The sequence below is a fragment of the Podarcis bocagei genome (genome assembly GCF_964188305.1).
Source record: "Podarcis bocagei genome assembly, chromosome: 3".
Taxonomy (NCBI): Eukaryota; Metazoa; Chordata; class Lepidosauria; order Squamata; family Lacertidae; genus Podarcis; species Podarcis bocagei.
In genome coordinates this window covers 83336250-83350282 of record NC_138127.1, presented here as the reverse complement: position 1 = coordinate 83350282, position 14033 = coordinate 83336250, and the positions used below count along the sequence as shown (strand labels likewise).

Genomic DNA, 14033 nt, shown 5'->3' with positions numbered 1-14033 from the left:
GAAGAACTTCCTGACAGTAAGAGCTGTTTGACAGTGGAATTTGCTGCCAAGGAGTGTGGTGGAGTCTCCTACTTTGGAGGTCTTTAAGCAGAGGCTTGACAACCATATGTCAGGAGTGCTCTGATGGTGTTTCCTGCTTGGCAGGGGGTTGGACTCGATGGCCCTTGTGGTCTCTTCCAACTCTATGATTCTATGATTCTATGATTCTATGATTCTATGATTCTAAGTCCTAGGCTCTGTGGTTTAACCCACAGAACCACCTGCGTCCTTTAAGTAGGAGAGAGGGCCTTCCAAAACTCTGATGACGACATCGCCGTCATGCCTGCACAAACAGGGTCTCCCCACTGCTAGCTATGGAAGGGGGAAGGAGTCCAAGGCACTCATGGAACCGGCCATAGTCAAGAAGAAGAATGTGTCCAGCAGGGATAGAGCTACGAATCACTTCCTCTTCCATTAAGAAAATGCCAGTGCTGTCACAAGCCAGCACACTCTTGCAGGCAAATGACTCCTCATGTGCACACGGATTGCCCATCCCTGCAAAACACCGGGAGACATCCCTCCCAACACAGGAGACTTTCTATAGGCACATCTCCCCAGATGTGTGAAGCAAACTGTCTCACCTCCACCACCACCACCTTGTTCATATAAACAGGAAGCCTGCTTGCTGATCTTAACGCACATGGCGCTGGTACTTAGCCATATTACTGTAATACTGAGTGTAGTGAAATTTGTTGGTGGGGAGAGGATGCAAAACAGAACAAACACTCTTTTCCGAAATCAGCAAAACAGTGGGGTAGAATTAGAAGCTCTCGGCCTCTAGAACAGGCAGAAATGACAGTGCAGAAATAGTAATGATCAGGGGTGGTCTCTCCCCTAATCCACCCTCTCCCGCCAGACCCCTGCCATTTAAAAATATTCTCTCTCTCTCTCTCTCTCTCTCTCTCTCTCTGCAGTTTTGGATGTTTTCCCCTGACCATTAAGCCAAAGCTTGGTAGGATAGCACATACTGCTTAAACAGGGGGCCATTTCAGCACAGTAGCCAAGAGATTCAACTACTAACCAGGAGGTCTCTGGTTTCAATCTCACACCTGCCACAAGCCAAGTTGTTGGCCTTAGAACAGACATGGGGAACTTTTGGCCCTCCAGATGTTGCTGAACTACAACTCCCATCAGCCCCTGGGAGCATGGCTGATGGCCAGGGATGGCAGGGGATGTAGTTTGGAGCAATATTTGGAGAGCCAAGGGTTCTCCACACCAGCCTTATGGCAAGGCACTGTCTCTTGTCCTCATCTCTTTCTTGCAGATGTGTAACCATATTGTCCTGCCCTACAGTTTTATTACGCAGGTAAGTGAGATCAAGTTTGTGAAGTGCTTTGAAAAATCTAGGCAGGCTATACATGAACAAGTGGGATCTGTAACAAAATGTTGCAGCGTGGAATGCTTCTGTTTAAGGTTCCAGACACTCTCCCCCCCCCCGCCCTTCCACGTTCCATTCCTTCTTCTCTCTACTCCCAGCAGCAGCCTGTCAGCATGACCAGCGCTTGACGACTTAATAGCCCTACCAATGTATTATTTACTATTGCTGTTGTTGTTTTTAGTCATAATATTTGTGATAAATACCTTGTGAATTGTGAGTTTCCGTGTAGTGCTCTCCACACTGGAGGTGCATAGGTGGCATAATAAATGGGTGTTGCCTTGGCTAAAATGCAAAAAGAAAAGAAAATTGCAATTTGACACAGAGTAATAGGAAACAGTCTTCTCATGAATCAGAATTCTTGGTCCAGCTAGGTCAATATTGTCTACACTGACTGGTAGCGGCTTCCCAGGTTTCAGGCAGGGATACTCTCCAAGCCATACCTGGAGCTGCCAGTGTTTGTACCTGGGGCATAGCTCAACCACTGAGCTTCCCCAAATATTCACATCCCCCCCCAAAGAAAACATTTAATGACTTGTACTGACTTTTCAAGTACTCTTTCCACAAAACACTGCTATGCTATAACTATACTATAGATCAGGCGCAGGCAAACTCGGCCCCCCAGATGTTTTGGGACTACAACTCCCATCATCCTTGACCACTGGTCCTGTTAGTTAGGGATGATGGGAGTTGTAGTCCCAAAACATCTGTAGGGCCAAGTTTGCCTATGCCTGCTATAGATTTCTGTAGTTATAAAAAGAGCTCTAGATTTCTCTCCCCCCCCCCTTCCTTGGTGCTTGTAGTTTAGCTTGTCACTTATCCCAAGATATTTACCAAGGATGATCGACTCCAGGTGGGCCGCCGCCTAATAGGAGGAGGGGAATTTGATTGTCTGTGGGAGGGAAAAAAATGAAGGGGAAATGTTTTAAATAAACGTCATTTTGAATAAGAATGTACACATCATACTGTTAACGTCTGGTGTTTCGTATGTGTGGTATTGGGGAGAATCTGGAAAGAGGGACCCCAGAAATATGTCCTATGACAGGAACTCTGAATAAATGATATTGGCAAAATACCAGCTAGGTGAAAGGCTTAAATGAGAGGCCTTTGGGTAAGCCAGTGGTAAGCTTAGGATATGTTAAAAAAATTATTATCCTGAAAATGCAAGGAGGGGAGGAGTGAAAGGGAAAGAACTAAAGCAATTTGAGAAATGAGGACTGGGAACACAAGACAGTTCAACGTGGTTTAGGCAAGGAAGAAAACAAGAATCTGGGAGCAAGCAAGTCACTCAAGAGGCAATGCACACACACAAGCCAAGAGAGGAAATATTAAATAAGTGCTGGGCATGATGCTAGAATAGCAGGATGCATGGCGGGAAAACTTAAGGAGAAATTATGATAGAATGGAGGAAGAGAGCACATGAAAGAAAAAAGCATTCACAAGACAGAGCAGGAGTAAAGTGCTTACGTGTAGAGAAGAAAGGCGGAATTTCTCCTCTTACAGTTTCTGATCTGGTGAACGACGTTATGTGCAATTAGAAAATAAGACAGACAAGAAGAAATGCGAACAACAGAGCCATTTTCAAAAAAGCACAGACTAGAGGGGGGGAAGGTTTTCGGCTAGGAATCACAGGCCTCAAATAGTCTTCTAAGAGAATGATTAAACCCGTGTCTTATTTTATTGATTTTTGAAGGCATCGCCCATGCCTTAGGCAAGGCTGCAAAGGCAGTCCACCACAACCAAAATGGAAATACAGCATAAAACACAACAAAACTAGAAAAAGATGAGAGATACAAAATAATATAACCTGGCAACCGAAGCAGAAGCAGGGCAAAGCCATCTTGCAGCCACCATGAACATTTATAAATGGGAATAGAAGGGGCATGGAACGGCAGCCCAGAGAACATTCTCTGTGGCAACTCCTAAATTGTGGAACTCCCTCGTCACAGAGGCCCATCTAGCAACATCGTTATATGGAGTCCATTGACTGGCACCTTCTTTGTCTATTTTAGGCACGAGGCCTAAACATTTTCCTTTTCGCTTGGGCTTTTCGGTCCTTAGCATGAAGGCTTTTAAAGTATTTGTGCCCTCTTTTGGTGATGCATGATCTGCTAGACCTGTCTTTTAGGTTTTCATTTATAGGGTTTATTGCAAAAGGTGTTACTATTTCTGCTGAGTTTGCACATTGCTCTGAGTTATTTTTATAAGTACAGTGGTACCTCGGGTTAAGAACTTAATTCGTTCTGGAGGTCTGTTCTTAATCTGAAACTGGTCTTAACCTGAAGCACCACTTTAGCTAATGAGGCCTCCCACTGTCGCCACTGCACGATTTCTGTTCTCATCCTGAAGCAAAGTTCTTAACCCGAGGTGGTATTTCTGGGTTAGCGTATGTAACCTGAAGCGAGGTACCACTGTAACTAAATAATAATAGCAATAATAATAGCTTAGCTTGGTTTTATAAACTGTTTTCCTTCCTTTAATTGTATGATTGTATGGCTACAAACAACCCTGGGTGACACTTGGAGATCTGCACATTGTCACAATGCATTCCTAATTATAAGATTATAATTATATTTTCTTTCTTATATTATAATTATAAGATTATTGTATAATCTTAGAAGGTTGGATAATCTTAGTAGGGGCGTGGCTGTGACAACCACAAAGGGGTCCCTGCACTTCTGAGTATGCCACTAGACCACTGGCAGCCTGTGCTACTGCCCACTTCTGGCCGGACGTTCATCTATCAGAGGTGATTTGGCTGCATCTGATATGGCAGATCCTGCACCTAGGAGAGGGCTGGTCTCCACAGCTTCCCAAGGTCCTTTTTAACTCTCCCATTGCAACCAGTGTGTTTCGGATTGCAGCTACCCTTTCATCCTAAATTGAGCCTCTAAGTTTACAATCGAGAAAGCAAGCATCATTTATGCAGGCCTTATCTTGGATTTCTGAACTAGAGAAATGTTTCCCTTTGCTGTGTTTCTGCAGGTGAGGGTGAGGGAGAAGGCAGGTGGGGAACAAATAATAAAAATGGCCTCCAAAAGCCTAAACCGAAATGAGGTCGCTTCACATTTCACGAGCAGAAGCCAGAACTGGAAAAGGGGAAAGTACTCACTCTGTGCAGATGTTGTTTTGCTTGTAAAACTTGTGCTTTGCAGCAAACAGCCGTGAAATATACTTGGCATTTTCAAGGTCGTCCTTTAAAAAGTTGAAAGGGTGGAGGGGGCAGGGAGGCAAGGGAATGCAGGAAAAACACTTAATTACACTGTGACTAGCATAGCAAAGGGTTATGTAACGGTGAACACGCTCCTCTGAAATATTCAGTAGGAATATGCTTTGCTCAGAAACACACATGCACAAATGCCAGCATCCAAGTCCCCATATCATAGAGATGCTAATGCAAACTAGTCACACCACTGGGGCCCAGAGGAGAGAAGTCCAATGGCGAAATGGTGACAAGTGTCAAACCTAAGGCTTCAAGCCCTGTTTCCTGGAAGCATCTGGCTTGGCTTGGTGCAAAGCAAGAGGCTGAGCTACAGCCACCAATGGTTTGATCCAGCAAGGCTTTTCTCGTGAGAAATCAAATGGAGTTTCTTTTAAAAGACCAATATCTGATTTAAAAGGTAAAGGTACCCCTGACCTTTAGGTCCAGTCGCGGATGACTCTGGGGTTGCGCGCTCAACTCGCTCTATAGGCCGAGGGAGCCGGCGTTTGTGGCCAGCATGACTAAGCCGCTTCTGGCGAACCAGAGCAGCGCAGGGAAACTCTGTTTACCTTCCTGCCGGAGTGGTACCTATTTATCTACTTGTACTTGACGTGGTTTTGAACTGCTAGGTGGGCAGGAGCTGGGACCAAACAACGGGAGCTCACCCCATTGGGGGGATTCGAACCGCCAACCTTCTGATCGGCAAGCCCTAGGCTCTGTGGTTTAGACCACAGTGCCATCCGCGTCCTTAATATCTGATTTACAGGAGGTTAAAGAGAAGCATCAGGGTACAGCAATGAAGCCCATCCTATGACGTTCCCAAGGCATTTGGCTGCCCACTGGTAAAAATAAAATTAAAAAATGGACTAGATGGATTCTGGGCTCAGCCTGCAAGGCAGTTCTTTTGTTGCTACAAAACTGGGTAATACTGGTGGCTAACAATTAGGGCTGTGTACAGCTCCCCTGACCCAATCCAGAACCCTGGATTATTATGATAATTTATTAAATTTGTTTACCGTCCTTCATCCGACAATCACAAGGCAGTTTCCAATATGAAAACACAATAATACAAACCATAATCACAAATAAAAACAACCTCCCTTGCCCCCCAGTTTAAAAGGCTATAGATCAAGTTGAACCACCTTGGTTTGGCCCCGAATCAATCCATGGCTGGAGCTCATGTTTAATTATGGTTGGGAGGAGGGGTGGAGGAAGAAGCAGCAGAGACTCCCTCCGAACAGAGAGCAGGAAGGTTCAAGCCTGCTGGGTGCTTCTTTGCAATCACCTTCCGTATGGGAAAGATACTTGCAAAAGTAGCGCAGCCCGCAGGATCAAATCCTCTACTCATCAGCTGGTGAGCGGAGGATTCAATCTGTTTTGCCGACACGTTCCCTTTTGAGAACACACCAGTGAAGCAGACCCCTGCAGTCTTGCCATCTGATGTTCTGCTTCCTGACAGCCTCGGATCCCCCTGGGCAGCCTGACTTGATCCAAGGCTGTCTCAACCTAACTTTGCCCAAGCCCTGTGCCAGCCAGGCTTGAGCTGAATCCAGTGCACAGCCCTACTAACAACCGTCAGTTATCATTCACTGCAATCCCTTTCCAAGCTCCCGGGGTGGGGTTGATCTCACGGAAGTTAAAATAGCACCCTGGGAAATCATCTGTAAGAATCCATCACACTTAAAATGTATACAATGAAGATCCTGTGGTTGGAAGGGGGGGGGGAATAACCCTTAAGGCTGATCTTTTAATGCTTTGCTTACGGTATGAAAGAGCACAGTTTCTTCTTTGTTGAGCAGTTCCACAGCAATGGAAGACTTGTTGTGTGTTATATTCCCGATATCATTCCACCTGCGGAGAAGCAAGTTTGCTGAAACAGACATGCCACTGCCAAACAGCCAGAGTTGTCATGATTCTTTCAGTACAAGGAGAATGTTCAGTAACTGTTTGGCTCAATCAAGCCTCTCCCTGCTTTTAGCTTGTGAAAATTATTATCAATGACCTGGCTGCATGTACAGAGTAATCACCTAAGAAGCAAATGTAAATGCGTCTTTGCCTCCAACCAATTCATGTTAATGGTTCTGCAGATGGGAAAGCTATGCAGCCAGTGTGGTAAAGTGGTTAGTATGTGGGATGAGGACCTTAGGAGACCAGGGTTCAAGTCTTCATCAGCCACGAAGCTTCCCTTGTAACCCTGACCTGACTACTTCATAGGAGAGGGAGAATCATCTGTACTCCCTTGAACTCTTTGGAGGAAACATAGTATATAAATGCAATAATGAATACAGTGGTGCCCCGCAAGACGAATGCCTCGCAAGACGAAAAACTCGCTAGACGAAAGGGTTTTGCGGTTTTTGAGCTGCTTGTGTGACTATTTGTGTGACTAGATTGTGTGACTATTTGACTGATTATTTGATTGTTGTTAGCCGCCCTGAGCCCAGCTTCGGCTGGGGAGGGCGGGATATAAATAAAATTTATTATTATATTTATTATTATTATTATTATTATTATTATTATTATTATTATTATTCGCAAGACGAATTTCCCTATGGGCTTGCTTCGCAAGACGAAAACGTCTTGCGTTTTTTGCAAGTTTGTTTCCTTTTTCTTAACACCGTTAATACAGTTGCGACTTGACTTCGAGGAGCAACTCATAGAACGCGGTGTGGTAGCCTTTTTTGAGGGTTTTGGTGATTTTTGAAGCTTTTCCAAAACTTTTCCGACACCGTGCTTCGCAAGACGAAAGATTCGCTAGATGAAAAAACTCGTGGAACGAATTAATTTCGTCTTGCGAGGCACCACTGCAAATAGATAAAATAAAACACCTTGTTTTAGGACGGGAAACAGCTGAAACACAAACCGATGTGTTGCGTTTATCACTTTGAAAAAAAAATAATAACCTCCTTTTTTGCGCAAACTCATGGCCTATAACGAAATACAAACAGGGCTGTATCCAACCCTGCTGTTCTGCTAGAGCAGCGAATTAGTCCCACTTAGAGCAAAAAAGAAATATGAGCAGCTCTCAGCCATCACCAAAGGGTTTCCCATATATATTTCAAGGTAACAAAAAAGAACATATAGAAGGAGCTAGTTGGTGTCATCAAAGGAGGACATTCCATAATATCTGTGCCACAACTGAAATGGCCCTATGCAGGACCTCAGTTTATGAAGGCTCCAGAACAGAACCTCAAACTAGGTTTGAGAGCCTCTGGAACAGTGTGGGAGGTAGTACCCCTCTTTTGTCAGTGGGATCCCATCATTGGATTAAACTGAATAAAACTGGGTTGGATCCGGTTTTCACCCATCCGGCCAAGTTGATGGAAATCAAGCTAGCTTTGGATCAGTCAGACACAAAGTTTCCTGATCATGTTTTTACCTGTAGATCACTGTAGGCCTTCCCATTCTGTTCTTGACAAAAATCCCCATGCAGTAGATTCCAAGGTGCATGTCATTTCCTTGATTGTCCTACATGAATAATAATAAAAAACATGTAAATGTTCAAATTTTAATTATACCAAACCTTGAAATCAGCAGCAGCAATCACAATATAAAGAAAAAAGGAGAGGAAAACAAAATCTTATTTCTTATCTAGATGCCTTTTGCATCAGATATTTCGGGCTGAACAAGCCTCATCTGCCCCGCTGACGGAACGGACATATATTGCGTATCAAGATTGAATCCACAAGGCCGCTTGCTCCTTTCATATAAAATATTCCAAAGAAATATCACCAGAGGTACAATGGAGCAATATCAGAAGCAAGGACCTCACTGTGCCTCAGGACGAAGCACAATTTGAATAACTTCTAATTGCGTTTTTCTCTGGATCCACCAAAGAAGTGTGGAGTTAGCTCTTAGAGCAATGCTTACTGCGCCCTCTCCAATTTGTGTTTATCTCACTTTGGTGCTTACCAAACACTACAAAAGAGAATGGATTAGAGAATTGATTTGCCGCAGCGCAGAACTTTAAACCTTTGATTTCTGTCAGTTGTCCAAAAGGCTCGACATGGAATGCTGCATCAATTTCTGGTTTCCGGTGCAAAAATCAGTAACTTTGTTGCAGGCTGTCACAAGATTCAGAACACAAGAGAGGAGCCAAATTGTTTATTTCCTTCTGTCCCTTCGGGCGAAACAGACAGTTGTCCAGATTCTTCAAATCAGCTGAAGCTGAGACAAGGGCAGATCTTCAGCTGAGATGTGCCTTAGGGTAGAAATCAGATTGCCCCTGGCAGATAAAGCTACAGAATACCTCCACAAACAATGAATGGGTGGGGGGTGGAGCGGGTGGAGGCTGACTTTGAAAGCTAAAAACTGCAATGTTTTGACTTATTCTGCAAGCTGGTTGCAAGCTGTTCAGGACGTTTCATATTTTCCTAATACAATAAAAGGTCTCAGTTGGAAATTAAGTCGGAGTTCCTTACCTTCACAGGGAAACTTTCCTGCCCAAACCCATCTAGTCGTTCTACTTCACTGATGTATAGGAATTCCGCATCCGCTGCAGAGATGCCACTGTAAATCGAGTTAAGAGAAAGACGGGTCAGGATTGCCCAGAGGACCAAAGATTCTAGGTTGAACCCTTGGAATTTGCTAACTTAGAATTATATAGAGGTATTCAACATGTAGAAGGCTAGTTTTGTGTCCTCCATATGCTCTTGAACTACATTGCCCATCATCCCTGACCATTTGCCATGCTGGGCGGGGTGGGATCCGATGAGAGTTGGAGTCCAGCGACATCAGGAGAATGAAGAAGAAGTTTGGATTTGATATCCCACTTTATCACTACCCGAAGGAGTCTCAAAGCGGCTAACAATCTCCTTTTCCCTTACTCCCCCACAACAAACACTCTGTGAGGTGAGTGGGGCTGAGAGACTTCAGAGAAATGTGACTAGCCCAAGGTCACCCAGCAGCTGCAAGTGGAAGAGCAGAGACGCAAGCCTGGTTCACCAGATTACGAGTCCACTGCTCTTAACCACTGCACCACACTGACTCACGCTGAATGGTACATTGGGTGCCCTTGATCTAGGACAACGATAACATTCAAAGGCCAAAATAGTTTGGGCAACCCTCCTGTCCCCCAAACTTAAACCTAGGCTATCCAGATCTCAACAAAAACAGTCTGAAGCTGAAAATGAGCAAAGCCAAAGGAAATTTTATAGTCATGCAAAAATGCTACCACCCAGTCACTATCTGTTGCTAATATTGGCTTCTGACTGGAAATAAGCTATTCTCTCTCAACCTCAGCGCCCGCTGTCAGTAATAATAATAATAATAATAATAATAATAATAATAATAATAATAATATTTTTTTATTTATACCCCACGCTTCCCGGTTCAGAAAACCGGGCTCAGGGCGGCTAACAACAAATTTAAAACACTTAATTGATGCAACAAAAAACAGCAGAAAATACAGTATAAAACGTGAATATCAATAAATTCAGAATTCAAAAATCAATTTAGGGGTGAAATCCATCCAATAAACATTAGATGATCAGCAGGGCTAGCTGGCTAAATTAGTCCTATTTGGGCCAGCGAGGAGATCAGGGGAGAATTAGCTGTGGGATCCCAGAGTGGGTAATCTTCATAAAAAGGGGAGGGGGAGGGAAGGAAGGGGAATAAAAGATCAGGCTAAGTTCAAATTGAAAGCCAGGCGGAACAGCTCTGTCTTACAGGCCCTGTGGAAGGAAGTTAAATCCTTCCCCAGCTTTCACTACAGGCACAAGTGCATTCCGATGCGTGTGCAGCATCACGGTGCTCAAAAATAATTAGCAAGCACGATTTCCTGTATGTAATCATCAAATCATGCTTGACAGTGGCCACCCAAATGCTTCTGGGAAACTCATCAGAAGTCCACTGCCTTTGAACTTGCCAGGGCCATTTTGTTACAATGGCTGATAGGAAAGGAGCCACCCTTTCCCTAAGAGATGTCATTCCAGACCATATCAAAGCCACTGGCGAAAGCAGAAACACAAGTTGCAGGAAATAGCACAGCAGGCTAAACCTACTAGAGAAACAGTTGATAGCGAAGGAAGGCAAGCTGCCTTCTCTGAGCAACACACTGGCATTTTGGGGTCTCACCTGTGTTTTGTGTGCACCTTGGCTACTTTGTCAGTCAGCTCCTTCAGGGAGGCTTCATCTTGGATCCAGTCCTAGAGAGACAGAAATAAAACAATGATCAAGAGGTTGGAGCAACTTCCCTAGAGGCAAAGGTTGTCATATTCGGTGCTTTATTCATTCAGAAAAAAGTGAGTAAGTGGTAACATGACATAAGTGTGTACAGTTATGCATTGTGTAAAGAAAGTGGGCAAAGGCATTGTCTTCCCTCTCGTAGAGCAATATAATGTTATAGATTTGGGTGGACCCCCACCATCCCGAACCCTAGAAACCCTGCATTCTGAGGTGGTAGAGTCCTTGCAGGACTACAACATCATTCTCTTGTAGATGAAAGCTCAACTTGGAAGCTGCCTAGCATGCAGCCTACAAACCATCTGGTATAACAGAAACTACTGAGCAAAAGAAAGAAAGAAAAAGTGCTTACAGAGCAAACACTTTCATAGAACCCATCCAAGCAAACCATTCGTTTTGCAAGAAAGGGTACAGGTAATTAAACTGACCCATTAAGAACACAGGAAGCTGCCTTATAGCAAGGCACACAATTCCATGCTCTTCCAGGTTCCAGATATGCCTCTTTCCTACTTCTATTTGGAAACACTGGAAATGGAACCTGGGACTTAAGAGCATAACAAGAGCCCTGCTGGATCAGGCCAAAGACCCCTCTAGTCTAACATCCTGTTCTCACAGTGGCCAACCAGGAAGCTATGGGAAGCCCAAGCTCAGGACATGAGCACAGCAGTAATATTTCCACTTGGGATTCCCAGCATACTGCCTCTGACAGAGGAGGGAGAACACAACCATTGTGGCTAGTAGCCAATGACAGACTTATCCTTCTTTTGCATGCAAACCTATCTTTACCACTGAGCCTCAGATCTTCATCAGAGAGGGGGATTCCTCTCCAATATAGACACAATCTCCCTTTCAAATGAAATATACCCTAGGGGTATTCTATTGCACAGAAAAACATAAAATAATTTTGAGGAAAAAACAGCTTATTAGCTCCAAAAGGGAATCGCTAAGAAACTCTAAGGAAAATAATGCAGGAAAGAAGAGCTATGTTTATTTCTGCGACGTACTTAGGGTTTTGAGATCAAAAGCTTTGCTGCCGGTTCTGTTTTTTAAAAATATGCAATCCAATACATTTGTGATCTCAACAGTTAGGGGGAGAAAGATGTCTACATTGTAAACACGGTTTGCGTGTGGCACGGGTTATCTTTTAAAATCATCTGGTGCAATAGTACAAAATGGAATCTGCTCATAATTTCAAAGTTGAAAAGAAAAAAAGAAAAAAAGCCATCAAACTCTGAGTGATTATTTTGGAATGCCTCAAGGCTGTGTGTATGTATACTTAACCAAACTGCCTTAGTCCTTGCTCACTGGGGGCCTCCCCGTAATATTTGTTCCTGACACTGAAAAATGTGAAAGCGGTAGCGTGCTAATGAAAAATGGCATGCTACGTGCCTGTACACAGCTGCACACCTGCAAGGCGTTCTGTGTACATAACTTTGTTCTTTTCACCGCTGAAGAAATGCCATTTGACACATATTGTAGCTGCACAAGATCAAACACAGTCCGAAGGCAGCAACCTTTCACCGGTTCTCAAGTTTGCTATTCCCCCTCCCCCTCCCCACTTGCAAGAAACACCTCACCCGCCAGCAAAGTCTTTGGTCCATTGACTATGCCGTTAATAAGGGCTTACTATTAGCCAATTAAGTAAACTATCCCATGCGGACATCTAACTCTTTCCAGTGGGTGGACACCGTTAAAAAGCCAGGCAGGATGAAGGTACCAATTACAGCGTCGAGTTTGGATGTGGGAAACCTTCCTTCAAATATCCAGTTAGCTATTACATTGAATGACAGATTACACGTGCTCATAGCACTATTTTAGCTTCCCAATACTCCCACAAAGTAGACTTATGTATGCGTAACTCAGAGTAATGAGATGAAGCTCCCTGCCAAGTGTGTGAACAAAAGAAGGGCCCTGCAGGATCAGGTCAAAGACCCATCTAGTACAAAATGCTGTTTCCACAGTGGTCAGTCAGATGCATATGGGAGGCTGACAAGCAGGACATGAGCACAACATCGTTCTCCTGATCGTGAGCCCCAGCAACTGTTACCTATGAGGCATACTGCGTCTGATACTGGAGGTAACAGAACCATTAGCAGCAACTGGCAACCTTATCCTTCATGAATTTGTCTAATCCCCCTTTAAAGTTGGCCATTGGTACGTCCCGGGGAAGCAGATTTCTGGATCCATTTCAATTGGGGTTTAGGCCGTTTTGGCACAGAAACTGCTTTGGTTGCCCTATATGATGACCTCTGTTGAGCGAGAGACAAGGGAAACATGTCCCTGTTAATTCTTCTTGGCCTCTCAGTGGCTTTCGATACCATCAACCATGGTATCCTTCTGGAGCAACTGTCCGAACTAGGGGTGGGTGGCACCGCTTTGTGGTGGTTGCAGTCCTACTTGGATGGTTGTTCCCAGAGGGTTTTGCCTGGGAATGCTTTTTAGCCCCATGGCAATATCAATTTGGCGTTCCGCAGGGCTCAATCCTATCCCCCATGTTGTTTAACATCTACATGAAACTGCTGGGTAGGGTTATTCGGAGGTTCGGGGTACGTTGTCAGCAGTATGCTGATGGCACTCAGTTCTATTTCTACTTTACATCTGCAGGTGAGGCAGTGGAAGCACTGCACCAGTGTCTTGTCTCAGTAATGGACTGGATGAGAGCCAACAAACTGAAACTCAATCCAGATAAGACTGAAGCACTAGGGTGGTTCCCTAGACTGGATGGGTGGGAGATTGCCTGCTCTTGATGGGGTTACACTTCCTCTGAAGGAGCAGGTTTGTAGCTTGCGGGTACTCCTAGATCAGGGGTCAGCAAACTTACCGCGCCTTGGGCCGGTGTCTCCAGCGCCGAGCGCGCAGCAGGACGGAGGCTGGGGGAGCGTGTGCCCATGCGCGTGCGCACACGCTATTTCTGCCGCACTTCTGGGTCAGAGGAACACCGGAAATAGCTTGTGCGCATGTGCACGGGCCTCCTCCAACCTGGATGTACACTGGAAATAACGTTTGTGGATGTGCACAAGCTATTTCCGGCACTCCTCCGACCCGGAAGTGGGCAGCCACGCAGCGCAGAGCTGGTAAGAGCGGGCGGCGGGTGGCAGGGGTCGCCAAGGGCCAGATAAATGAGTCCCTCAGGCCTTATCTGGCCTGCGGGCCTTAGTTTGAGGACCCCTGTCCTAGATCCTTTGCTGTCGCTCCAGTATATGAAGTGAAAGGTCAGTTTTTGCTCCTTCTCAGTTG

At 44.9% G+C, this 14033-nt stretch overlaps 1 protein-coding gene across 2 annotated transcripts in view; it reads right to left on the bottom strand.

Annotated features, from left to right (window-relative positions):
• PTPN14 (protein tyrosine phosphatase non-receptor type 14) overlaps positions 1–14033 on the bottom strand; it is a 125500-nt gene that overhangs the window by 34210 nt on the left and 77257 nt on the right. For both annotated transcript variants that reach the window (XM_081185970.1, XM_081185971.1), the window contains exons 6-12: positions 10689–10759; positions 9035–9122; positions 7993–8081; positions 6380–6467; positions 4527–4609; positions 2249–2306; positions 1621–1699 (exon numbers count right to left, since the gene is read on the bottom strand). In XM_081185970.1, the coding sequence (XP_081042096.1) occupies positions 1621–1699; positions 2249–2306; positions 4527–4609; positions 6380–6467; positions 7993–8081; positions 9035–9122; positions 10689–10759 (556 nt within the window). The remainder of the gene's footprint in view (positions 1–1620; positions 1700–2248; positions 2307–4526; positions 4610–6379; positions 6468–7992; positions 8082–9034; positions 9123–10688; positions 10760–14033) is intronic.